At 41.2% G+C, this 27,065-nt stretch overlaps 1 protein-coding gene across 5 annotated transcripts; it reads right to left on the bottom strand.

Annotated features, from left to right (window-relative positions):
* Positions 1-253: 253 nt before the first annotated feature.
* Positions 254-26,725, bottom strand: zfr2 (zinc finger RNA binding protein 2). 5 transcript variants are annotated; one of them, XM_080473245.1, is made up of 19 exons: positions 26,637-26,725; positions 22,037-22,268; positions 21,624-21,738; positions 19,509-19,736; positions 17,883-18,220; positions 17,447-17,635; positions 16,945-17,221; positions 15,766-15,950; positions 14,177-14,296; positions 13,637-13,782; positions 12,791-12,917; positions 12,500-12,699; positions 11,795-11,963; positions 10,514-10,688; positions 6,332-6,420; positions 4,790-4,885; positions 4,337-4,448; positions 3,644-3,741; positions 254-3,544 (listed from the first exon to the last, which is right to left on the bottom strand). In XM_080473245.1, exons 1-19 carry the CDS (start codon positions 26,687-26,689, stop codon positions 3,371-3,373), a joined length of 3,123 nt encoding a protein of 1,040 aa, XP_080329371.1. In that variant the 5' UTR covers positions 26,690-26,725; the 3' UTR covers positions 254-3,370. The 5 variants fall into 5 exon arrangements, 4 of the variants coding, with proteins under 4 accessions (XP_080329371.1, XP_080329370.1, XP_080329369.1 ...); XM_080473244.1 differs by having other exon boundaries at positions 6,332-6,423; XM_080473243.1 differs by having other exon boundaries at positions 22,022-22,268.
* Between the last annotated feature and the right edge of the window lie 340 nt (positions 26,726-27,065).

Raw genomic sequence — 27,065 nt, forward strand, 5'->3', positions numbered from 1 at the left:
ATGGATGATCCTGATAAGATGTGACTTTATTCAGTGGTTCCCTGGAGAAGGGTTTGCTTTTTTGTTTTTAAAGAAGTCCAGAAAAACGCCTTTGTAGAAACGGTGACGTGCAAGACTACTCTGTTTAGTTTAGCCCAAAATCCACCAGGAGTGTTTGCTCGCAATTATAATATTACCACTTGATCAGGTGCAGTTTGTAGGCATTACTGGTCACACAAGCAGCGTGTAAGAATGTAGACACATGAGGCAAACAGGACGTGTCAGTCATTTAACATTTATTTACATATAACTGAATTATCACATGTGGGGGGAAAAATGATCCGAAATGAGATAATTCAGTTACTACAGCAGCTGCACATTGCACAAAGAGGTGAAAAAAATACAGATTTTAGTGGATATTAATATACTTGATGGTGGAACAGTGGTTAATGCGCTCGCCTCACAGCGACAAGGTCATGGGTACAAAAATCAGGCAGGCCTTTTTGTGTGGAGTTTGCATCTTCTCTATGTGTGTAATTCGTCCAGGTATTTCGGTTATCTGTCATGGTCATAAAACATGCATGTCATGTTAATTGGTGACCGTAAATTGCCCCAAGGTGTGAGTGTGGGTGGCTTTCTGCGGTTGCCCTGTGATGGCCTGGTGACTGTCCAGGGTGTATCCTACCCCCGTCTGTTGTCAGCCGGCATTTAGCTCCACTGCCCTGCGACCCAACACAGGACGAAGTGGTACATAAAACAAATAAACAAAACTAATGAGCAACTGACAAGCACACTGGAAACATTCTCATGAGGAGAAATAAATTTGATAAATTGCTAATAAATTTGAATTTGAGGTGTGTGTAGTTGTCTTGTTTTTGCCCCGCCAGCAGTGGAACATTATAGACAATTCCTGTCCAGGATTTGCTGCTGGTATTGGCTCCAGTTACACTCGTAGGAAAGGAGTTTTAAACTTATTTTTTAGTTCAGGGGCCCCTTAAAAATCCATCCATCTTCTATCCCATTATCCAGTTCAGGGTCCAGACACACTCGCACCTCGGGGCAATTTAGCATCACCTGTGTGGACTGTGGGAGGAAAGAGGAGGACCCGGAGGAAACCCACGTACACACTGGGAGAACATGCAAACTCCACACAGAAATATCCCGAGTCGAACCCACGACCTTCTCGCTGTGAGGAATTGTAATTTCACATGAGGTGTATCAAGCATGGCTATCAGGAAGAAATCCGCAAAGAAACTCTGGAGGGTTGATTTCTCTGGAAGCTGGCCAAGAATCAGGATCAACCAGCTTAGAAGTTTTGTGCTCACGGCAGTAACCGAAGATGAATGATCGAAAACCATCTTCTTCCCAAGTCCCCAGTGTGAAGAACACGACCTGTGTACTGTATGTCGTGTATATATTTCCCTAGTCTGCAGGACAAACACCGATACTCACTGACCCATGTCTTGTTATCTGAAACACTATAACGTCACACAAACCCGGGTTTTCTCTGTGCAAGGCGAAAGGCCAAACACCACGCCATTACATTCCCAGTTCATATTCAACCATCTTCACCCCCAATTGGTCCAAGTTCGAGCTGTTTCAAATTCAATAGAGAACTCCATACTGGTGGAAGATGACCATAAGCTCAGCCCAGGATCCAGCAGTTTTTATCTCCGGGCTGGTCTGACCGAGGATTGATGCTGTGGGTCTGAGTCCTATCTAAGCCCTTTGTAGCCACGGCAACTGTGCTGGTCCAAGTGGGTAATAACCTGGATGTATACTTTTTTTTTTTTAATGTATATCTGTGTGTTTCACGACTGACTAATGTGTTCACTATTGCAGTGTGTACCCTTCGGAGAAAAAAAAAAAAAAAAAAAGACAATTTGGCTAAAATGTGTTTTATTATCTCCCCTTAATTTTAGGCAACACTACAAACACATTCAAATAATAGGACAGCAACGTTCACACTTCCTGTTCAAACAATATAAAATAGACGAGAGCATCCTTCAGGAACATATAAAGCGATACTCATATTATATATGATGATCTTGATAAAAGGATATCAAACAAAAGATGCACAACAATTCTCTCACGTCATCTTTTAAGCCGGTTTTGTGCAATCGTCTTCCCTGTCCTAGATCTCTGAGACAACATCATTGCTGCTAATCAGACAAAAAAAAAATAATCTGAAGTGTTCCCATTATTCAGTCATCTGTAACTCACACGATGCAGACACAGGGAAGGAAAAACTAAAACGGATTATGACCTATCAGATCATTACAGTAGATATTCAGTCTTTATTTTCCAGCCAAGAACTTCTCACTTCTGCTAACCTTATCCTGGAAGAAAAAAGATAACTGGGTATATTATTTTAATGATAAAATATGGCTGCATACATTGTCATTTCATAAGTGCTTCATTCCCTCAGCATGCTACTGTGCAATATAAGTCTTTCCTCTTCAGACACACTTTAACCCTCCATTACGACCTCCACAGAAAACCTCACAAGGGCTGTTGCACAAAGAGGCTTCTGCAGCTTTCATGAAATTATGGTTAAGGTTTGTTTCGTTTTAGTTTGACCTTGTTCTGAAGGTGTGACCAAGAGCCTTTGGTTGAGAGTCACAACTTTCTAATCTCCTTCCAGTGTTAATGAGGAAAGCTTTACGGGAGCTTCAGACAGAGTCACACTCGTTCATTATTTCTAGAGCGTCTTCTTTAGGCACAACGAACATCACAGTACTGTAGTATTTAGCTCCTCAGCAGTCTGACCTCCCTCACAGATTCATGAGCCTTGTTACCTCCCGAACACCTTTCAGCAGCTTATGTCATGCATCATCGCTAAGTTCAGTCTTGCAACAGAATTGGGATGGTAAAATTGAACTGGCCCGAGGAGCAGCAGAGCTCAGACCTTTCTTCAAGAAGAACAGCTAATAACAATAAAGCTTGAGGTACTGATGTTTAAACCGTACCGGAGACTTTCTAATCTCAGAAAATAACACAACTGCGAGTGACAGAGTGGTGGTTGAATAAAAAAAGGTAGAGTTGGCCAGTTAGTGTGCGATTATAGTGAAATCGAATGACACCATCAGTTTCTTCTTATGATATAATCCTTCAACTGAGCCTATTCAGTCTGCACACTGAAAAATGCACTACAACCTCCATAAAATCACACCTAGGAAGAAGGACTTGCAGCACAGAGCCTCAAATATCCGTCCTTGACCGCCTCATGTGCGTTAATTCCTCTCAATTCAAGGGTAGACATGTAACATGTAGAATCAAAGTTATACTCATACGTGTATAGCTGCGTGTTAATATTGTTTGAGGATAAGAAAAAAGTTGTGACATTCTACCAGTCTATCGACTAGCAAATGTTTGGCTCTGAAGGCAGAAGTCAACCACTCGATACTTCCTCTTTCTTGTCTTTTTTGCCCTCCCCCTCGCCTTCGCCTGTCTCACTGACATCCCGTCGACGTTTGCGATTACGGGCGCTGGCCTTGGACACCGGCAACGACTCCATACCCAAAACCTTGTGGATCTGGCGGAAAGCGAGCAGCCGCAGAGCATGCTGGGAGCAGAGAAAGCGGCAAAAGACAAAATGTACAGAGTTGAGTTGTGAGTGACATGACCTCCTCTTACCCATGCAACAAATGTCAGGTGTCGGTACCTGTGCACTGGCCGTTATCTCCTCCCTCGCTTGACGTGTCATCTTTTCTAAAGCGTCGGTTGGCTCTTTCTCACAGGGGTCCATCAAGCCTGGTCCATCTGCACCAAGAGGGTTAAAGAATGAATGTGCAACTAAAACAAAAATAGGAAATGATGAGCTATTTCTCTTTTGAGTGACACATGCAGAGCCTTGGAAGGCATGATGGATCAAAAAAATATAAACAACCAAACTGAGTGAGCTTGTCGGCTTTGTGAGAAAAAAAAAAGCATGTGATCTCAATCTAAATATGAGCCAGCCGCAATGAATATAGGAATATTTCTGATCTAAGGCAGCCTTTAAGGGAAAAAAGGTCAAGCAAGTCTGATCAACGGCAACCAGAAGAGTGCAGAGAGGTTACAATTCTTTTTACCATTGCTAAATGTAAACGGGACATAGGGCAGATCTATATACATACATTTCTAGTGGAACAAACCATTAAAGTCTGTGTGCCGACAGTTTTATTATAAATATGTTAGATTAGCAATTTTCTTTTGTGAACCTTTAAGGATGTATAACACAATAATGTTTTGGATAATTTATTTAGAGATTACGTAATTTCGGTGCGCTCACACATGTTTTGTTGCCACAGTCTGATCAGTTGCCATAAGATAATCGTATTGCCAATTTCACTGCTGTGTTGCTTGTCGGTCTGACCTGGCAGCAGGATGCCTGTGGAGATGCACTCCAGAACTCTGCGCATCGCCTCTCCTGGGCTGAGCGGGCCGGTGGCGCTGCTAATCACCTTCTCCACCAGAAGCTCCATTGCCTGGAGGGAGGAAAAAAAAAAAAAAAAAAAAAGAGGTGTTGATACAGAGAACTCAAGATTAAAAGTCTGTATAAGCAGTGGACACCATGAGGATGAGGATGTAGATCAGAGATGTCAAACTCAGAGTTACACATCATATCCTGTTTCATTCCAAATCATCAGATAGTCATTTGAGCGCCACGGCCACACCCCTTGGGATTATAGGTAAGCCCGCCAGAGATGCAGTAGTTTGCGCAGTACCAGAAAGTAAAATAGCAATAATTCCTTGCATTCCATTCGTGTCTCGCCCAGCTCTGCTCGGGCTCAGACCATACTGAAGACAGGAATCTGATTGTACTTACCCAGCAAGGCAGCTTTCCCCAGGTGGGAACCCGCTGACATAAATCTCTCAGCACTCGAATGATGATCACACAGGACTGCAGTCCATTTGCACGAGCCTTCAGAGAAAAAAGATGCATTGATACATTTAAAACAATAAGGTGGAGGAGACAGTTGCTGTGAAAACAAGTTTCTTTCATGGGGCCAATGTTTTTGGGCTCATGGGTTTTTTATGAGGGCAAGGAGTTCAGAGTAGAACAAATTCTTTTTTTAAGTATAATTTATAAAATGAAATAGTAATGTGTATGATTTTTCACTCAGGATTTTACAGATAATCCTTTAGAAATAAGCAAACAGCAGAATTTTCTGTTTAAGGAGAGTCACAATGTTCAAAGACTTCTGTTATTTTATGACTAATTCCATTTGTACATCTTTTATACATCCATCCATCTTCTTTGGTGCTGGAGCTAATCCCACTTCACTATGGGCGAGGGCAGGACACACACTGGACAGTTTACTGGTCCATTGCAGGGCAAGACAAGACATTGCCTATTAGTAGGAGCTTTTTTTATTGCTAATATCCTGCTGTAAAGTTGTTCTTTCTCACAAAATGAAAGCAGAAGTAATAAAGCCCTTAATGAAAACTGTCCAGGGCGAGACGTGACCAGCACTGCAATAATGTGTAGAAAAATACAGACTCAATTAAATTCAAATATTTCACTGAGACATTAATGTCACTTGTTTAACTCGTTGCAATTAAAAGCAACATCCAGGTCCATAAATATCTGTACATTGACACAATCGTAGCACGAGGGCTCTGTACACCACCACAATGGCTTATTTCACTGATGGTGACATCTGATTGGACCGCATATGGACAGGTAAAGGTCATGTAGTGTTTAGCAGCTACGCCTGGGTTGGTCATTTCTGCATAGAATTTGCATGTTCTTCCTATGCAGGCATGAGTGGGTTTGTCCAAGTTCCTTCCCAAAGTCCAACACATGCATTTTAGGTTAAATGGTGATTTTAAAATTGCACATGTGAGGATATGGACCAAACCAGTGATGAACTGGCGAAATGTACCCTGCTTTTGCCCATAGTCAGCGGGAATTGGCTAAAGCTTCTCGATGCTGATAGACAAAAATGGTACAGAGAGTAGATCAACTTTTCCACATTCCAAGTACAACTATTATGCTTGAAATGAACCCTTAACTTTTATCTGCTCCTTACAAATCAAATGCAGACAAAAAAAAATGCAAGCTGAGCAGCTTATTTTTAAATTACTTTTGGTCACTTAGAAAGGTAGAAGCCATATAAAAGGTTTTGTCTTATTTATGCCTTCAATTTTGATGTAAATATGTTTTTATTATAGTGAAAACCAACAGTTTGACACAATGTATAACCTTTGAAACAATAGAGATGTTCTCTCAGTGTAAATATTAATCAACTGAGTGTGTGCTTGCAGCATTTGTATTGTTTTCCCTTCGGTTTGTCTATAACATGCTGTGGACTCTAAGGGGGAAAAAAACCAAAACAATGGCCAACAATCTTTATGAGGCCTTTACCTGAAACCATTTAGCATGACGAAGAGCAGCGAGGTAATCCATACAATTCTTCTTATTCAGAAGATCAGGAGCATCCTTCTCAGCCAGATCTGCTGGAGATAACATACACTGACTCGTGACTTCCAGTCACCATGATGCACAACACACATGAAGAAGGTGATGCACAGAAAGTACTGCAGACAGTGAGGCGCTGATCGGATACATGACTGCCACTGGAAGCAGTTGTGAGCCTCAGCTGGGCAGATCATCAGTCCTCAAACACTTTGGTTGGTTTCAATTTGTTTGATGGAGAAAATGATGTGAGAAAGATATAAAAAGAAAAAGGCAAGCTTCAAATAAAGAACAGAAAGTTTCTCTAGTTACACACATTTCCGGAGTGAGACAAATAACACACATCTATTTTAGAGTAGTCGCTTATAGCCGGTGTGAAATTACATTTTAGCTCATCAAACATACGCATTACTGTCACAACTCACTCAACCTTTCAAAATGTAACCCCGTGATTGTTAGTTAGATGTGTGACTGAGTTTTCCTGCTGTGGCAAAAGCACATTGAAAGAGGTTTGAATATTTCATGCCAAAATGTATCAGTGGTTCCCAAAGTGGGGGCCTCAAGGCCATTGCAGCAGAGTGCAGCTCAAAGACACGATGAACAATGTCAATTTCAATGAAAATATTGGACATGTATTTTTTTCCTGGCTCTGTGTTTTAAATGATATTTTTGCACAAAGAGGCAATTTCCAGAGCATGTCTGGAAAGCACTGAATGTAGAAAATACATCTGAAATTGTAAGAGCGTTTAATAATGTCACTGTTGATATTTGTTGTTTGATATTCTGTTTGTAGTTTGTATCAAACCTTTGTTAAAAAGAAATATACCAGAGTTTGAATATAATAAATGAGTGTATGCATGTCTGGATGGGGGGGGCAGTGTGGGAACCACTGACTTATATTGAAACCTCATTTTATTATGAATACATATACTGTACCAGGGTCTTGTCTCTGAGCCTGTGTCCACATAACGCTTTTTCTGGTTAATTCAGCAGAGAAGTTGAAATGCTTCTCTTATATGAAAACACTGCTCCATGAGGAAAGTAAGAACTTCAGACAAAACGTAAACATGGTTGACAAAACAGTTGAAACAACTATAGGGCAACTACGGGCAATTGATGGGCCATGGGCCATACACAGCCACCCTGATTCAATTCCCAAAGTGTATTAAATAAATAGTTCCACAAGTAATGGTAGGGTGATGTTATTTAAAGTTGATTTGAACCAAGCATCAGTTGTAATTACAATAACATTATGTATCAATGAGTCTAGTTTAATGTAAAAACATCAAATGCAGGAATATTCATTAAATTTAGAGGCATATTATCTGTCACTTTGAATTAATTAGCAGACCACATTACCACTAAATCCTTTTAGTGGACATACTCGGTCACAACTTAGTCCTCTGGTGGTGAGGATGAAATTTTGAGTGCTTCACAATGATAGTTTGTTTATCATGTGTTGCATAGCACACAGTCCAAGGATGGGAAACTATCAACACTTGATAAAAAAACATCAATCACTAGTGAAAACACTCAGCATTTCATGATGTGCTCCCACAAATGTTTCCATAATCTGTGTGAAGTCAGACATTTCTGTTTTCATTGGACATAAAACTCCAGAATGAGAAACATAACATTGTCCTCTGTTGTATTATTCAGAGTCCTACACATTTTAACATAAGCGGTTGTCTGATGAGAATGTCGGTGATGAAGCCAGAGATTTTTGGAGAAGCAGCTGGATGCTTTCTGGAGACCACCAAAAACATTCACTTCTCATTCAAACCAACACAAATGAGATGCTGGCACTCGGGGAAAAAAAGCACTATGTGGACTGAACTTCATAATTTGGTCTGACAAGAAATGGAGTCTGAGCTAAAATAGATCTCATCATGTAGATTTCTGAGATCCAGTACAGTTGTTGTGGCATATATTCAAGCCTTCTCGTGTTTAGTTTTGCTTGAGTTGACCGGAGGAGTTTATAAATAAATAAATAAAAAGTATCCCTGGTTCAAGTCTGATGCAGTTGAGTTTCCGGTTCTTGTTGATGGCGGCCATGTCTGTTCACAACCAGGTGTGTGTGCGCTCGGGATTTCAGTGCTTGAGACTGGAAAAACACTTGCAGACGGAGCTTGAGGAGACAATATTAAAAGCTGGCCACCAACAAATGAGGCACACAGTTTTCCCCAAGACACTTGATGTGGTTACTGATGGCTGTGATGACGTAATAATTCATAAGATCACTTGGGGGTTTTCCACACTTACATGTTGACTAGAACTGAAGCAACAACAGAGGAGGTTAACTTCCTTCCAGGCGAAATACATGACAGAAACAAAGTTGCTCTTTTGAAGCCTACACTATCATACCACATAGAACCAACAGCCCACATTCATCACACCTCTCAGAGCTTACAGTTTTCATAAAACAGGTTGGTCCCTCTTATGGGAGTAACCAGGAGATCATAGATGCTCTGAAAAGCCTGATAAACATGGACAAATGGTTTAGTTTTCCTCTTAGTGGTATGTGTACCAGTGTGGTCTTCAGATAGCCTTTGACTTGCTTAGGTCTGCTGATACAGAGTCATGACACTGATCAACAAACCCAAACAAAAGTTTGAAAATAAAAGTCAAACGGGCACAGAAAACATTTCTACCATGTTTTCCAAATGGGAAAAAACACACTACAATGCTGAGAATAACTGGAGCAGGTGGAGGAGTGTTTGCCACAATGATCGTCTGAAATTATCATTGGTGAAATAGGAAAGTAATAACAATGGATCCACTCTCATATTGTGTCAATATTACTTCAGCTGCGATCAGTAGCTGCTGTTACATGGACCATGAATAATCTGATTCAAGCCAATCCAAATAAAGAAAATGTCATGTAAACACTTCCATCTGATCAGATAGGTCCTGTGTAATTGAATCCAAGGAGGATGTCTAAATCTTTTTATTCACATTATTGCTTCTCACTGTTGCATCTTTGTGTGCACATTTGTTACGGGACATCGTCATGCGATGCTTCACGTATGGTGCTTTGAGAAAAACAGCAGTGGGAAAACCCTACCGGTCAATGCAGGAGACCACATTGCTCTTAAACATAATACTGTCTTTTGCTGATCAGACATTTTTTTTGAGGTGCAAAAGCAAACAAACTGATCAGTCTGTAACTAACACATCCTTAATACTGGCAGGCTTTCAGGTGAAGCTGGATATGGGATCATGTGTGCATGTCACAATCAGCCAACATCACAGTGCAAAGCATCATGGTATTGATCCGACCGACTACACTGGATAACATCCTTGCTGCTTTTAAACCCGCAGCTCAATCTGACCCTTTTATTCAGTGTTTATGTGATGGGTTAGGGAAATTCTGATCTCTCAAAAAGAAAGAATTAAATCGGATTGTCTAAAGAGTGACCGTGTAAATGCAGCTACTGTGACCAGCCCCCCCACCCCCCCACAAAATAAACAAACAAATAACACTCCTACACCTTACCACTGATAATGCCACAGTATGGTGTCAGGGATGACAGGGGAGGCAACGAGGAGTCGCTGCACCTCAAAATCCCCTCCAAAGGTGTCATCAGCATAATGCAAGGAGCAAAGTGTTGTCTTAGATTATGGTCAAAACTTAGGTTTTTTTTTGCTTTTTTTAACTCGCTTGTCAACTTGTGAACTATTTTCATCCCCGGGCATTATCTGAGCAGTGATCAGTAATAATATAATCAGGAAAGTTACGTAAAGCTTTAATTTGAGCATGTGTTCATAGAATAAACACACACCCTATCTGGCACAGAAAGGTCGGAGAGCCCGGCTTTGGTTTACCATGTTGTGAAAAAAATAATAAAGAAATTAGGGAATTGTGTAGCTGCAAAAAATGGGGGGGGGAAAAAAAGAGTGGGACAAATGAATATGTGATTTAACTCTTACTTTCAGGGGTTAAAGAAAATATGTCTTGACTGTGGGATTAGTTTAAGTCCCACCTGACATTTTGTCAGATTTTCAGCCTAAACGGAGGCTTTTAGCAGGTGGAAGGGTGAAGCGAAGGGGTATATACTGTCCGTATATGAGTGTATTACACACATTCCTGACATTTGGTCGTCTGGTACTGAAAGCTGTGGCTTCTCTAACCTTTCTCCGCCGCTTTTCCTCCTGCCTGCTTGTCCATCTCAGCAGCAGGGTCCTCCCTCATCCGCGGCGAGGTGAGAGAAATGGTCACCTGCATTTTGGGCTCCTTGCTTGAAAATATGATGATGTTGGCCTCCTCGGGGTGAGCCTGCACCTCATACTGATCTTCAGAAAATGTCTGCCGGTTAAAAGGACACTTGGGATTACTCACTACAGAGGAGGAAAGGTGGAGGGGCAGTACTTATTTGTTTTTTAACATTTAACATTTTTGTATTTTTTCAGAGCAAATTTCAATACTAATTTAAAAGGACATATCTTAATAGTCTTTAACTCCATTTTTGTTTAATTGTTTATAAAAAAAAAATATAAAGAGGGCGCTAAAAATAAACAAGTCCATCTCACTCTGTAGGATTCAGGTGTCATAACCAGGCAGTATATCTAAAGATCAGTGAAAATGACTTTCTGAGAAACCCTCATAACAGTTAGAGCAAAAGGGAAAAATAATCATTACGACATCACAACCTGATATTGTCACACTCTTATCGAAATCTCAGGCACATTTAATAGTCATGTGGGTTTTCCTCTTCAGACTAAGACAGTATGGTCACTTGTGAACATGGAACACCTCCTGATACTTCAAGCCACACTGAAACCCAAAGACATCACTTCCTCTTTGTCAGTTGTAGTCTTTATGATTTTGCTCTAAGTGAGACCTCAATAGTTTGCTTAGAAATGTTGACAGAAAGAAAATTGAGCTGGATACACAGAAAATCAATTAAAAAAAAAAAGACTTCTATATTCAGGTTCATCTGTAGGTCAACATCTCATTTCTGCCTGAAGGAGACAATTGTACATGTTCCCTTATGATAAATGAACTGCTCTAGTATGCGAGATAAACCAAATTACACAAAAATGTTTCTACAGTGAAGTTTTATCTCATTGTAGTTCAGAAAATTGTTTTTCACCGTGAAACAACTATCAAGTCTAAAACCATTTTTTTTAAGAAAAAAAAAAATTAATTCATCCCCTTTGTGTCAAGGTCTCATAAGTCATTTGGATAATTCCTTCTTTTTAAATGTTTTCTCGCCTTTACTACACACATCCTTAGATATCTATCTGCATCCCTACTTCATTTCCTCGGCAGACACAGAAATATTACGGATTAATACAAAGCTGTAGGTAAAACAATGCTGTTGGTTAACCGTCTCTCTCTCTCTCTCTCTCTTGCAGACATACACATCAGAAGAAAAACACTGCTCGGTGCTACTTGTTAACATTTCTTACCGCCAGCTCCTTTGGCAGCTGCATGGCGATGCTTTTCAGGAGCGAGATGGTCGGTTTCTTTGCAGTCAGGAGTATGAGCTCCACATTTCTGTCTCCACGTAGCAGCAGGCCTTTGGCCAGGATACCCACCCTCATCACACCTTTTAGCAGCCGCGCCGGGGTTTGAGCACTGGGATGGATTAAAAACAAGGCCAAAGTTACAACTTTGAAGATTATTTTTACATTTTTGGGCAAGTGACCAGTGAATAAGATTTAGTGCCATCTAGAGGTCAAGCAGCAGATTGCAGTTAGCTCCTGACTGGACCAGACCAAGTCCTGGAGATCATACGTGGGTAGTTCTGATGCTGGAGACAAACAGAACAGCTTAAATGAGAAACAGAAGCCCAATGTTGCTTTCGCCTTTACATCCTCCCTCCATTCTCCATCCACTGTTATAAAAGACACCTGGTGTCACTTCAAAACTTACAGGACATTCTTTCAAAATATTAAGAACTCTTACCTGTTGTTAGATTGTGTAAGTCTTTTTCAAACTATTCAGTGATTGTAACAAGTTTAATGGATAATGTTTAGAATAAAGAATAACACAAACAAGATTTTTGCTATGGGCCTCTTGGGTGATAATGTACAAATACAAATCATTCTTATTCCATTTAATTTCACTGACACACCAAGTTTAAAGAGTGTTTGACAGCAGTTTCTTTTTACCCTTTTTCGTCTCCTTCTTCAACAGCAACAACAGGAGGTGCCTCCGTATCAAGGAGGGTATCTGACACCAGCTTTAATGCCCTCTCAGAGTGCGAGACAATCCTCTGAACAGACTGGAGCTCCTCCTCCACTGGGTAAATGGTGGAGTGTTTTGCCATAATGTGACGATCATCCGGGGAGTCGGGCCGACGCACACAAGTCTTAAATGTGAAGCAAATGAAAATGTATCAGATGTAGATACAAACTCTAGGTCAATGTGTATTACAAAAAGATTGAATTTGCAATGCTCACCAGTAAAGGAGGCACTGGCATGCCAGGGCGGCTCATCAGAGGTGGAGGGGCCATCCTGCGCCTCTGCTCCCCCCAGTACATCTGCTCCTCCTCCATCCTCCTCCAGTACATGTCCTCCTCATATCGCCTGTAGGACAGTCGATATAAAAGTCAACACATGAATAAAAGTCATTTCATTAAATAAGTAAAGTATTCCAACAGGTGCATGTTTATGGTGTACATTAAAGTACACTGAAAAAAAGAAACTAATGCACAAAACATCTCGCAATCTGCATCGACGGTATGTCCGGGCAAGTACAGGCATGTACGGCCTCATCTAACTAAAATTAAAGCTTCAAGCAGCGTTGAACCGGACCTCGCATCCTTGCAGGTCAGCGATTGCAAGCATGTCCCCCAGGTGGCGCTGCGACTGACAGTGTATGAATGCGATGAGGGCAGAGTGTGATCATACATGTAAAGTTTCAGGCTGAGTGGAGCAGGCTGGAGTTACAGGCTAGTGATGTAGCACTTTCTTTCCATCCACCAGGTGGCGCTGTCACTGTGACTGTCTATTAGTAAATGGCATTCATAGAGGGAGAATGCATTTTACATCACTTGGAACTGACAAACTATTGTTTGGGAGTAGCTGCAGGGTTCCCATGATTGTTGTATTATTTTATCTTGCAATTTGGTCTGCAGGATCATCACAGGTCACTTTGGTCACCATGACAACAACAATCCAAGACCCCTCTCATTGCATAATATAAGAGAGACTTTATTGGAAGATATTGTGATAATTGCCCATCTTTCTTTTGAAACAGGCCAAAACTCCCACAGTGTATTCCCTCCTTGAATGTTACGTCTCACCTCATCTCGATGTGCCAGCGCTGCTCGTCGTCTCTCTGCCTCTTCAGCACCGCTTTCTGCTTCTGTTTCTTAAGTTTGCTCTCCTGCAGCTTCCTGGCTCGGTTACTGGGCTTAATCTCCACAGGAAGCTCTGGATTTACTTTCTTCTGCAGAGAGGATAAACAAAGATAGAACAAATGTAAAGACACACATAGGTAATGAGAGTACGTCAACTCTAATGATGATTTAGCTTGTTTGCTCATTCAAACAAAGTCAGACAAAATCTGAGGTTGAAATACAGCCTTCCTAAGAGGTTCTGCACACTTGACAAATTACCACTTCTGTCAGTAAAGCAGTCATTAATATTGCTGGTTTCAGGTTTCAACAGTATGAACAAAGGCAGCAGGGGACAGACTCATGGTCAAACGGTCCCGTAATACAAAACACCCTAAAGACTGAGGACATACATCTCAGTTACACTTTCTACTGTGTTGCTCAGCCCGAGTCTCTCAAGACAGCCGGTATTGTTAAAATCAGCTCGCTGATGCTCCATTTTCTCACCTTGTACTGCAGTCTGTGCCTCCTTCCCTTTAGGTGCATGTCTTTAGCATTGGGGTCGTTGAAGCTGCACTCGCACAATTTACAGTGGAATCGAATCACTTTGCCGTCATCATTACGAACCTGCAAAAGAAGCAAGGGCTCAGGTAACACAATTTGTTGAATGCAGACTGTGTAAAATTCAGACTGGAGGGGACTTCCAATTGAAGGTTCGATGGGGTAAGATGCAGCGTTTAGGGCTCCCGCAACAAGCTTAAAAAAGAGCACAGGCACATATTCAGAGGTATTTTTTTGGAGCAGTTGGTACTTTTATACTTCAAAGTTGACTGTTGCCGTCTACAATGCCTTCCAAACACAAAAGTGTGAACACTTCAACTGCTCCAGACTTTGCATCCTCACCTGTTGGTGACTCCTCCTCGGGAGTAGAAGCCGCAATCGACTTTTTTTCCCACTTTGTCCCGTCTCACCCGACAAGGATGCCCTTTACCTCCCTTACTTTTTGCTTTGGCCAAAGAGCCTTCATCATTATATCTGAGGTCTTCCTCAACATTCACTGGCATTTCACGTTATGGAACGGATTTCAAGATATCCCTTTGCTTATAAGATCTATTGCTATGTGTCTCAGATCCTAATTAGTTTGGACCATTAATTTAGTCCTTTTTTAATGAACGTTTTCCTGTTAATGCTTCATCATTTAAATCAAATCAGTCCAGTATCCCCTTTAAGCTGAGGCCCTCTGGCTTTGGTTATCTAGGAATCAATGTCACAAGAACATTAACCTCTTTGTTCTCTGACAATTTCTCCTCTTTTATATCTAGAAGCAGGTCTCACCTTCAAGTCTGCCTCTTTCACTCATGGGAAGAATTAACACAGTTAAAATCAAACTTCTGCCTAAATTACTGTTTCCACTTCAATGTCTTCCTTTATTTTTACTTAAAAGTTGCTTTAAAATTATTAATCAGGATATTTCTAGTTTTGTAATGTGAAGTAAGGCAACATACAACACTGTCCTCCAGATACGTGAATTTAATGCTAGACTCTGTTGCTGGGCATCACATATACATGAAACTCAATCCCAAAAATGTATCATAAACACCAAGTTAAAACTGCCTGGGAGGGTGGCTTGGGGCTTACCTAACACGACAATTGGTGGGCTGTCAGCCTTAACAAAATACAAGCTCAATCTGGGCTCATGTTACACTTATTCAATTCCAAGTGTTGCGTACAATTCACTTCTCAAAGACACGCTTGTCACAAATCTATCCCACCATTACCGATAACTGTGATAAATGACAGGTCTCCCTGCAACCATTTTCATTTCCTTTTCTTCCCATTTCTTTATTTTGAAGATGCGCAAAATCAAATATCAAAATCAATAATTCACGCTCATCAACCAAAGATATTTCACCAAACAAACTAAATAAGTACAGCAGAACTATATAATTTTGTCCAAGAAGGAGTGGGAAGAAATAAACTTAACCCACATGTTCTACTCACATCCAATGACCTTTTCATTGTGGCAGAAATACTTCATTATTTCCAAAGTACATGTTGCACTGGTGTGGATGAGAACTTGTTTGTTTCCTGATTACCTCTTCAACATAGTCATGTCCAACTGGCTGGATGTCCCCCTGACCTCCAGCTCTGTCACCGTCCTCATCCTCACTCTGTGGCTCCATCTTCTGGACTGAAGGCTGCACAGGCTCATCCACCTTGGCGGCAGCAGCAGGCGCCACAGCAGCAGCTGCTGCTGCTGGAGCACTGGCTGGTTTACTGGCTGTGAAGCAGACCAGATGTCACAGCATTAAAAAGGATATTTTGGGTGAGCTTACACTGGTGTAGTTTGGTTTGGTCTAAATTTAATCTGGTGTGGTTGCTGTGTAAGTGGGGTTTAAGTGTTAATGCTGCCACTTGAAGGCTGGTGCACACAAAACAAGCCAGCTGATACCACTCAAAAAGCAGGTTATGATCTGCTTCCAAATAAACAAATACAATTTGATTGCAGTATAGTCGAAGTTTGAAGACACAACAGACCAAAGACCTCTAAATCAACGAAACACAAGACACACGAAGCAGATGGTAACTGATGAGCACAAAACATATCTGTCCTGCTGTTTATATTAGCTGCTAAAGATGTTTAAAATTTCATCTCTCAATTCAGATTTGACATTCAAGTTTGAAAGCTAATTTACCACAATGGTATTTGCCTACAGTCGGTTTATATACATTAATTTGTGTGCTGCTATTCAGGTGATTAAATATCAAATTTTATCTTGTCATGGTACTTCTCGTTCATTAAGATAGACTGTATCATTGCAGCAGAGTGACAAAGTTAAGTAATAACCATTGTGGGTTGGTATAGTGGAAGAATATATTCTTAACATTAGAGAGAAACTCATTAAATATAAAGACAAATAGATACATGCACCAATAGTACTCTATTAAGTACAATATTGCAATACTATTTGTGTATTAACAAATAAAACAATTATTTGCCCCTTGTTTTAATATATTTGCAAACTCTGCAGCTGCACAATTGTTCTAATGTGCTGTTACAGTTGGAGGTTTCATTTTGCTCAGTTTGGGTTGAGCCAGTCTAACCATTCTGTTTTATGAAACCATCCAAACATTTGAGTGTTTGTTACAGTAATGTCCATTTCAATGCAGAATATTGGAGCACATTATAATTCATGAGTGAGAGATGCACTTTAAAAATCTGAATGATTTTGCATTGATCAAAGAAAAAAAAAAACTGATATCAGGAAACTTACAAATGACTGTTATTTTGGAAGGAGCTGGCTTCTTCACCGGCTGTGTCGTTTTACCCATAGTGCTTGTTGCCACCTGTTTGGGCGTCGTTGCAGGAATGGAGCTTGTTGAGACTGTGGCTGGAGCAGAGCAGGAAGAGGAGGTGGTGGTGGAGGAGGAGGAGGACGAGGAGACTAGAGGTTTCCCAGCTGTTACAGTTGTGACAACTGGAGCAGCATTCACCAACACGGGCTCAGTGGAAGGGATAGGTTTCCCAAGTTTGGTGTGAAGTTTCACCACCTTTTCAGAGACAGAGATGCAACAGTTTAAAGATACTGACACTCAATCCCTTCGCAATTCCCTGGGGAAGGTTGTGTGCAGACTTGGCAGCACAAACAGAACGTCACAAGTTTGCCACAATCGTGACCAGTAATGACAGCACACTAGCGGCCTGCAATGTCTTAAATAACAACAAATAATAAAATACTGTAAGAAGAGGAAGAAGCGCATCATGGCCATGCTAACCTTCTGGTGTTTAGCCCCACGGATATGGGCAGCATAGGCATCCACTCCAGTGCAAGAGACATCACATAACTCACAGCGCAGCTGAGTTTGGACCCCTCTGGGGCCATTGCTGGTCCCAGTCTGCCCTCCAGACTTCAGAGCTGCTTCCTTTTTTTTATGCTTTTGACCTTCGAGGTGTTCCCGGTATGTCTGAAGAAATAAATCCAATCAGTCAGCAAGACAATGCATCAAAACAGCTGTACTCCTAAACCATGTGTTCTCATATGTGCACTATTATTAGATGTCAATACAATAATATACTTGTTCACATTTGTCCGTCTCACTACTTTGCAATGCACAACACAATGTATCCCTGATGCCAACATTCTATAAAAAATAAATAAATAAATAAACACATACTTGTTGCTTTAGTGTGTCGTTATTTATAATTTCCTACCTGAGGGCCTGCGCAGCTGATCTTGCAAATGTCACAGTAATGAAGCTGTGGCTGTTTGGGAGGCCCTTTGGGCTTCTGCAGCTTGCTCTGGTGAAACATTGGCTTTTTGTAGCTGTTTCCAGTTGGAGCTGTCACCATGTTGCTACCTGAGTTACTCCAGGATGAGCTTGTCAGCTGCTTGGGTAGTGCTTGGATGGGCGGCTGGGGCTGTTGTTGCTGCTGCGACTGCTGCTGCGGGGGCGGTTGGGGCTGGGAGAGCGTCTGTTGGGCCGGTTGATAATAGGAGGGGGTGGATGCAGAGGTATATCCAATTGGATCATAACTGGAGTAGCTGAGGCCTGAGGGCGAGAGAGCAGGAGGAAAAAAACTGAGGCCGGAGAGTAACCAAATAAAAGAAAGTGAGCAGGATATAGGTCAAACATGAAGAGTCTGCAGTTATACAAGCAATAGGGTGTACTTATATTTCATCAGGGGCAGTATCCAAGCAGAAATATTGTCGACCGTTTGCAAGTAAATTTGCTGTAATTAACTTGGCCCCACATGACAATCTTTGAATCACAGACATTAAGTTAAATTCGGCTTTTTGTCTTAGTCAAGCGTTTCCCTTCTTGTATTTTACAACATTTGCAAAGAAAAGGCATCTATAGTTTCTATATTTCATGCAATGTCGTGACAATGATGCATCTTTTGTTTTGCTTTCACTTGTAACACAGAAACGTATGCAGAATTCTTCTTGGGCTCCAGCATCCTTTGCTGCTCTCCAAGTGTATATATGTGTAATTGGTCATTTATCACGTCTGTCTTTATTAATCATGTAAACAAGTATAACATCAGGAGATCTCAGATTTTCTCATGAATAAATATCAGCAGATGGGTGGTGGGTGGATGCAATATTACATCCCCATAATAACGGAAAACATTGTTTATCCGCATATCTCGCGATTCAGATAATATATTTAAGGTAAACTGTTAACTAAATAAAGACTAGAATTTCAGAGGGAAAACAGCAAGGTAACCGAGTAAATTTAATCATTATGCCGACATAGTTTAACAAATACAAACAAACCCGGAGCGAGTGTTTTATGAAACCATTTATTGAGCTCACGAAAATATAATATTGAACCTAACCTAAGTCCAATTGTATGTCGCTAATTTTGAGAAAACCAGTTCATAAATGTGAATGTAGAATGAAGACTTCAGAGCTGATCAATGATTGGTGCATTTTTATCAACAGAGCCCAGAGATTTCCACAGAAAACAAGACAGAATCATAAAATCAAGGCATCAAAATATTCTTCACCTGTAAATATGGAATTCACCATGTTTTGTGCATACTGTGCTATTTTAACTACTAGGAATGTTTCTCCACACCAACTGTGTTGAAAATAATTAAGGGAAACACAAGTGACTTAAAACCTACCAGGTCATAATACAATAGTGTAGGACATGTTGTAATTGCCTGTGTCTGCATGTCCCTTACTGGAAAAAAAATGACAAAAAAACAATAAAAAGCCCGATCTAAATAAATCCTGAAATAAAGAATTTAGAAAAAAAACTAAACGCAGTGGATTTCAGAATGCCCTACGCACATAATCGTCATTGATGGGATGAGTGTGTCTTATCTCACCTGAGTAGGAGGTGGCTGAAACAGTGGAGTTGAAAGAGGAGCCGAGGGTGTAGGAAGAAATGGGAGTGGGAGGCTGCTGGACGCTGGTGGACACCGGGTAAATGTTATAACTTGTAGACACTGAGCTGGAGGGGGCGAGAGGCTTCAGGGCGGTCACTTGTCGCTGAGGAGGATGAGGCTGGCTGTACACAGTGGAGGGGGCAGGACTGTAAGCACTCTTCACTCCTACTGAGAGGTGGGGGTGTGGGGGGGGGGGGCATCAGAGCAGAGAGAGGGACAGAGATATGAAACAAAGGTGGCATAGAAATCTTACATAGCCTGGTCCACAGAGGCTTTGCAATAACACAATCCACACAGTGAGAAGAATTTGCAGTTTATCATATGACTAGAAATGTAGCTATCAGACACTAGAGGCAACTGCTTGTGTCCAAATGGAATCATTTCAACGACAACCACAAACATACCACAGCATGGCTGTCGCAAACACCTGGACCTAACATCCATAACTCTGTCTGGCATTACACAAACTTTGTGAAGGAGCATATCTGCAGAAGTGCAAACAGTTTTTAAGATACAGAACAACCCACTTGTCCAATACCTTGTAAGCGCCCACAAACAATTTCACTCTGTGTTTTGTATAAAGAGGTCCAAAAACACTGTAAAATGTCCCTCATCCAACCCTTCATAGTGTTTTATATTTAGCATAAATAAGTTCTCCTTCATTTATGCCTACACATTCCTACAGATTTTTTCAGTCACTGGCAGGTTTATTCACCACATTTATCGAAATGTATACATTAAAAATCTTGTTTATATGCTTAACATGCTGAAAGGGCAATAGTTTGAAGCTGTGGTGACATTGTACTTTCCAATTTTCACTTCTAACACCAATTGCCAAAGCCTGTCCCTTTTATCCAGGCTACATTGTCATCCCTAAAACAAATGTGCGAACAAGTGGCTCTTAAATTGCTTTCCCCTGAACTACTGAGGTGGGTTGCTTTCCTACAACTGTAGGTTATTCAAACCTCAAACAGTTTTATCTCTCAACTAAATTTTTTTTATTAATTTAAAAAAAAATTTATTAGACGATTCCCATGAGAGTACACCTGAATAAAGTTGAAACAGACTTTATGTTGTGGTGCAGTGGCCGGCACTCTCGCCTCAAAGAGTGAATGTGTTTTGTTCTGGTACTCTGATTTCTTCCCACAGTCCAAAAACATGCAATTGAGACTAAATAGTGAGGCAACTCCAAATTGCCCATATGTGTGAAAGTGAGTGATTGTCTGTCTATGTTTGACCAGTGATGGACTAATGCAGCGATCGGCTTCAGCGCCCCACAACCATGAGTTAGATAAAGGCTATAGAGGAATAGATACCATTTAATAATGACTATTGTGGCCCTGTCTTTCACCCCCCCAGTTCATTCACTGTGGCATTGCACTGCGATGAAGGTCAAAGTAACACAGTAATGACAGATTCTACACTAATGTGTTCACAAAAACTGACCAAAAGTGTAACTCTCGCTAAAACTTGTGACTTTACCTTTTTTATAATAAAAAAAAACTGTAAAAGTTGCTGCTTTATTAAAGTATTATGCGATTATATGTAATCACCTTCGAAATTACATTTGGAAGCCTTTCATGGTTAATTTGTCAGCACAGCAGTCTGTTTCTCTAGATTTTAATACCATCTACTGAGATGCGATTAGATTTCAAAATAATTAAAATTTTTGTGCTGCAATTGTAGACTTCTCTATCTTCATTAGAGATGAGTAGCCAATCTGGTACTTTTATAGGTACTGAACTTGTCATTTTTCAAAATGCGATGCAGATTACGCTCGCTTAAAGTTTATATATTGAGAAATAAACATGTCAAATTGAATTTCTTTTTAGATTTCTACATTAAACAACTGGTACCATTGAGTACCGGTATCGATTCCCAGGTACTTGGTATCTGTAACGTATCAGTTCAAATGTGAAAGGTTAGGGTTGATTTACTCTCATCACCAACAATAAAGCAGAAAGAGACATAATTTAACATTACACAAAGGTTTTTCAAAGTTCTGCATACCCAGAGAGAATATGTAAACCAGAAATGATAAATTGATGAACTCACCCGTTTGGTAGTAATTGTCGGTGGGTGTCCTCTGAGCCGAGGCTATACTTGTCTGGTAGTACTGCTTATTGTCATAGGTCGTCACAGCAGCGGGGCGCCCATAGTTGTAGTTATCCTGTATTCAGTCCAGGTATAGTCAATTAACTGTCTTCAGAAAGATATTAAAACATGCACAAATATACCACAGTACAGTGTTAACATTTCTGAAACGTCAGGGACAACGGAAACAGGCCTGATAAAAGATGGAAAAGAAAAATTGCTATTGTACACCTTAGCTGCTTCAAATCATAACCCAAAATAAATCTAATCATTTGGCTCAAAAGCAGGAACACACGAACTCTGACATGCAGGATGAGACACAGAAGCAGAAATTAAAAGAGAAGCAAAAAGAGACTGACCGTGTCTGAATATACCTGGTACGTCTGAGGGGTGGTGGTGGGCTGCGGGGGATCAGGCTGCCTATAGCTGTAGTCTGGGGGTGCTTGATGAGTCTGATAGGCAGGATAAGGGGCCGTGGCCACAGGCCGGGCCGCCTGCACCGGAGCTGGGGAGTAGGACGCCGTCACTGCATGAGCCACGGCTGGAGCCTGCTGGACACTGTAACTGGCTGTGGAGGGGTGGGAGTAAGCCGGGGGAGGCTGGGTACTGCGGGAGAGAAGGAGAGAGGGGAAATGGTGTGAATGAGGAGGATAGTCATTTCTTCATTCACATCTAAAATTTCTAACTAAAGTTTATGTGAAAGGCAGAAACCCGGAAGAATCCATAGAACTATCAAAACCAAACCACTGTGTCTCAGAGGACAAATGCTTTCCCAGCATAATCGTGCATCACAAGTAACTAACACAGAATCTCATGTTCTTGCCAGAATATTTATGCTTGCTTGTGCAGAGATGAGACGAGTGATCCTGCCATCGGGTTACATTACATTAATACCAAACACTAAAACAAACTACAACATCACATCTCAGTTATTTGAATGACATCCAACCCCGACGCCTAATTAAGGGTCACAGTGTACAAGCACAACATGCAAGTACAGGCAGTACTGTACTAAATTTATTTCAGTGATTCAGCAAAAACATGTGACAAAGTGGCTTTGGAGCACTTATCCAATTCAGAATCATTTACACTGATGTAGAAGTAAGCATAAAAATTAACATGATATTACCAGAGAGTCAGGGTTCCGGTTCAGCAACATGAAGGATTAAAGGGTAAAATCTGACCCCATGTCATTCTTCTCACTTTATATCTTATACGTTACAGCCAACGCCTCTTTTTTTTTTTTAAATACCATTACAATTCATAATTCATAATTCAAATACTGCCTGTGAAGCTGAGGAGAAATGGTAAAGTCTTCTGCAGGGCATGACAACAGTTTGGTAAACAACACTGGCTTAACCACCCGCCGATCCACAGAAGCCAGCTCCTCACCCGACACCACTAACCACACCAAACTCCCAGCCGATCTGGAAAAGCTCTGCCCAGCCTCACTTTCAGAGCTCATCAAGACCGTCACATCCCTGGCAAAAAAGAAAAGAAAAGAAAAAGCATCGAACTGAGGATGAGACCCGGTGCTTCCTGGCAGTGCAGTCTGCAACCAGGGCGTGAAATAAGTTGGACCAAAGGTGTTCGATGGAATACAGCGAGAGACTGATGCAGCAGGATACCAGCGGAGCCTCGACCCGCTCCTCCACAAAATTAAGAAGTTAAAAAAGAAGCTGTGTTGGCCTCCATATGCCACAAGTGTTGTTGCGTGTACGCCTACATATACAGTGACGTACCAGTGTTTTACAGTGATGCAATGACGTGGTTCTCACGATGCTACTTGCCAATGGAAAAGCAACCGGTTCTTATGAGGTGTGAGATTTGAACCAACTAAGGACCGAAACTTCACCTGGTTTTTCTTGGTCCAAAAGGGGTATGACAGGCTCACCTGAGGCAGAGGTGACGACATTAACACTTTAATAATAATTTAATAATCTTTGCTCAATTATGGCATTTTAGTTATTAACTTGTACCTTGTGGCTACTGGACACAAAGAAGTGTTAATATGTACTCAACTACTGTTACATTTCTCAAATTGTACTTACTGTATTACTATTAATTATACAGAGTACTCTTCTCAACAACTAATCAATTGGTATAGTTTTTTGTTTTTTTTAACGGCACTCTTGTTGTGATGCTTGTTCACAACAAATATCTGACGAGGCAATCAAATGGTAGGAACCCAATGCATCGGAGCAGGTAGACGGCGTCAAGTTCAAACCCCTAATCAGAACAGAGACAGACGATGATTCAGGGGATTTTGAAAATGTTTGTTGGTGCCAGACGGGATAAATAAAGTACAACAGAAACTGCTAATGAGCTGGGTTTTTTGTTTACTGCTAACCATCTGGACTGTTTACAGAGAATGCCTCCACGAAAAGAGAAAATATCCCATCATAAGCCGTTGTCTCAGTGAAGATATGTTGCTGTGGCTTGTTTGAAAAGAAAACAACATAAAGAGGCGTCTGTAAACTGCTCCCATCAACCAGGAGGCAACGACAATGATAGAATTTATCAATGAAAACACACAGGATGCAAACAGATTGGAGGGGGGGGGGGGGGGGGGGGGTAGGATCATGGGGGAGTGGGGACCTTATGCTCCTTTCGATTCCTTTTCGAGGATTTTAAAGTTTTTATTTCCATCGTACTCATTATTTTGTTTTAATTGATTGTTTGACATAAAATGGAATGAATGGTCAAATAGCTTAGCGCATGTTTTGACATTATGACATGCTCATTAACCTAGTTCAACCTAAGAAATAACTATTGCAAATAATAAAGAGTCGCTCAATAAAATGAGCTCCTGGATATGAGGAAAATAAAGAGTTATTCAGTTTCTCTTTTTTTGTGTTTCAAATTTTATTTTGGCGTTCAGCTTTCTAGTAAAGCACATAAACCATCGGCGAGACAAGGATGTCCTCATGAGGAGTGTGAAGACATTTTTAAACTCGAGGTTAGAGAAGATTGTGACTGGAAGGTTGAATATGGTTCAAATTCTGGGTCGTGCAGAGAAGTAAACAGCTTTGTGGACAATATACCTAAAAGAGGCGGCAAGTCAATGGTTTGCTGTCTCATCAGAATATAAACATTAAGCTGTGACCATCGACTGCAGCCTGGCTGGGTTTGTATTTCATCAACAAGTATTCACGTATTGCAACAAGTGTTCACAGATTTTCTCAGAGGAAAAAAACATTTTCAACAAGGCTGTAGTAACAATAAATGAAGTTCTGTTAAAAACCCTAAAACCCTCTCAATGGTTAGGATTTGTTTGTAATGAGGAACAATTGAAATGAGTGGATGATCACACACTGTAAGAAAACAACTTAGGAGTCATGTTAAGTCATTAAAATCAGTGTAACCATCCCTTTACATTTGTTATAAGCGTGAAGTGAACTTCATAGAAACAATCCATATGATCCAGTGTATTGTTTGAAGTAATCTGGTGCTTTGGTTTCTCATCTACTGGCACACATCAATGTTTGCTCATCTTATTTAGAACCAATGGCCGTTATTCATGTAAATAAATAAAAATCATCCCTCTTGCTGACTTTCAAGTACAGATATGGTGACTTTGCAAATAAAAGCTATCACAATCTTACTTCTACAATTTGGAGACATGGACATGTCTGATGCTGAAGTAGGATTTATTTTTTATTATTATTATTATTATTATTGTGAAAGTTGTTGGTTAGTTCATCAGCTAATCACATAGTTGTTTTGTTCATTAAAATGAAGGAAAATAAAATGACAATCGATGTTATTGAAATAATATCGATCTATCTCATTTTACGTTATAATTAATTTATAGGATCTCATCTGATTTGTTTTCTTTCTGTGGGTCATTTTATCACAATAATTTTTTTTAGGCCGATACAACGTTCAGCTTCAAATGTTTAGTTCATCTTACTCATTTAAATGCCATTACATTACTCTTTTGCTCTTGTTATTGAATATTATATATTGAGGATTGTATGTCAGGTCTTGTTTTGGCAGGATGTTGGATTTCACCATTTCAGGAGCTCCACAACTAAAACTATTATTGCTGTCATTGTTTAATATTCCCAGCCAAGCAATATTCAGGTTATTATCATGAAGGGCAAGATACACATGAAAATAATCACATTAAAAAGGAGCGTTTGAGCTTTTAGATTGCAGATGAATAGTGGTCCATGGACTGGTGGATTAATAATCTCAGAGCAGCTCCAGTTACAGTTTGTAGAGGTCATCGTTTGGAATGATATGTGGGGAAGCACAGAGACTGCTGAGACAAACGTGTGCGTGTAGATAAGTGGGGAAAATGATCCCTGTGGTGCAGAGACAGCAGTCCTCTGCTGTTTGTCGTGTCTGCTGGCTCCACTAATAGCCAGGACAATAAATCATGCAGAAACTTAAACAGCCGCACATTGAGAATTACATCAATCGATTAACTGTCAACTTGATTTAATGGTGACTTATTTGACGATTCAATCCAAGTGGTTGCACTGCATTTTTCACTGCCTGAAAACTTTCCGTAGCGTGATGTTTGTCCTTCCTTACATTGCTGCATTAAAGCGCCGGACTCCTCCAGGAAGGCTACACTGGAGTGAGTCCAGTTAATCCCAAACACCGGCCACAACCTGACCGCTCACAGCTGCAGCCAGCCCCGCGAGCGGGCTGCCTGACGCCCGCTAAATGACACATTTTTCTGCCGACTCACAGCCCGACACGCCTCCGACAGAAAGCAGACACCCAGGACTTCCTCTCGGGTCGCGGCTGAGCCGCTGCGGGGACCCGCTCATGTCAGGCAGCGTGTCGGAGAGCGGTGGCCTGCGAGCCCGGCTAGCTCCTGTTAGCTCCGCGCAGCCGGCCCCCGGGTCGAGCCGGCGGAGGCGCTCACCGACGGCTCCCCCCGGCGGAACGGCCCGGACCCTCCACCCACACGCACGCACACACACACACGCTGACACCACGCCACACCGCCTCGGTTACCTGTACTGCGGACCGGCACCATGTGTGAAGCCGAAATAGTTGCTTGCAGCCATCTTTGCATCTCCGGTACAGCAGAGTGGCAGCAAGAAGCAGGAAGGCAGAGCCCCCGAGAGTCAAGATGGTTCACCCCCACCTCCACCGCTCACTGCGGTAACTCCTGTCTGCTTCCAACTACTCCCACAATCTGCTTCCTACAGCGCCACCTACTGCCAGGACTCGTGTCTCAAACTGTGTTGGTGGTTTTTCTCTCTAACGACTCAAAGTACTACTGTTTTGCAGCTTGTGGCTCTTTGGCCCTTCTGTCGTGGCTCCCTGAGCCTATACCTACATTATACCTTAATAAACATTTTATTTTGTTTCCATTATATTTATGCGCACAAAGTCAATTTCAAAAGGGCTTGAAAAACTCTTGGAAGCTTTTATAAAAAA

This window comes from Lipophrys pholis (assembly GCF_963383615.2).
Source record: "Lipophrys pholis genome assembly, chromosome: 10".
NCBI lineage: Eukaryota > Metazoa > Chordata > Actinopteri > Blenniiformes > Blenniidae > Lipophrys > Lipophrys pholis.